The sequence below is a fragment of the Cyprinodon variegatus genome, unplaced genomic scaffold (genome assembly GCF_000732505.1).
Source record: "Cyprinodon variegatus isolate N-32 unplaced genomic scaffold, C_variegatus-1.0 Scaffold2208, whole genome shotgun sequence".
NCBI classification, from domain to species: Eukaryota; Metazoa; Chordata; class Actinopteri; order Cyprinodontiformes; family Cyprinodontidae; genus Cyprinodon; species Cyprinodon variegatus.
In genome coordinates this window covers 21394-22474 of record NW_015152661.1, presented here as the reverse complement: position 1 = coordinate 22474, position 1081 = coordinate 21394, and the positions used below count along the sequence as shown (strand labels likewise).

Here is a 1081-nt window from a genome sequence, read left to right as displayed (position 1 = left end):
AAAAAAGTCCCTGTCCTTTAAGTAGGATTTAAACCAGTTGAGAGCTGTACCAGAGAGGCCGACCCAGTTTTCCAGGTGCTCTAACGGAGTGATTGACAGTATCGAATGCTGCACTGAGGTCCAATAGTACCTGCACTGTGGTTCTTCTACTTTCAGTGGAAGTCTCCTGACCTTTGGTCCTCCAGCCCATGGGGTCCACACCCAGAGCTTCCTGTCTGGACAGCATCTCCAGTATTCTTTGGCCTGTTTCTTTTGATTCAACAGTATTCTTCAAATCAGGAAGTCTGAGATCAGGAGAGCATCTCAGCCTCTTTCTGGTCTCATCTGGAGATTTTCAAGCTCAGTAATGTAGGAGGAGTCATCCTGTTACAGACAGCCTACTGACTAAAAATCCTCTTTTATGCTTATATTTATGTATACTTCTTGTTTTTGGAAATAAAGAGGAGTTTTGCAGAAAATAAATCTTGCCTAAGAGATAAAACCACAATAAATCATCCGTTTTCCATTTGGATAGCAGAGGTATGACAAAGTGAAAAAACTGCTGATGATGTTTTTTTTTTGGCAGGAAGGATTGAAGAAGAGAAGCGAGAAGCAAAACGCCAGCGAGAGGAGCAACAAAGGAGAGAACAAGAAGAAAAAAGGCGCCAGGCAGAGCTGGAACGAATGAGGAGAATCCAAGAACAGATTGAACAGGAAAAAAAAGAACTAGAAAGAAGAGAGCAGGAGAGGCAACAAAGGGAGAGGTTAGAAAATATGAGGATCCAAATGCAGATTGAAAAGGAGAATGACGCTTCCAGGAGAAAGCTCTGTAAGGCTAAGGAGATGCTTCAGGAGCAACAAAAGTACAAAGAGCGAATGTCCCACCACCAGCAGACCCTGGTCCTTCATCAGATGGTGGAAGACCACTCTGCTGACATAGAGAGGGATGAGGTGGGTTTAACTGGGTTCCAGCTAAAGCAGTTCTGCTCTCCATGTTCCCATGGAGCAGAGAGGGGCTGCTGATGGATGGATGGATGGATGGATGGATGGATGGATGGATGGATGGATGGATGGATGGATGGATGGATGGATGGATGGATGG

The 1081-nt window shown here is 44.9% G+C and overlaps 1 protein-coding gene across 1 annotated transcript in view; it reads left to right on the top strand.

Annotated features, from left to right (window-relative positions):
• The window catches only part of LOC107080673, a gene marked incomplete at its 3' end in the record, with an annotated part of 19769 nt that overhangs the window by 5007 nt on the left and 13681 nt on the right, over window positions 1-1081 (top strand). The window contains exon 5 of the mRNA XM_015368881.1: window positions 566-930. Coding sequence (XP_015224367.1) covers window positions 566-930 — 365 coding nt within the window. The remainder of the gene's footprint in view (window positions 1-565; window positions 931-1081) is intronic.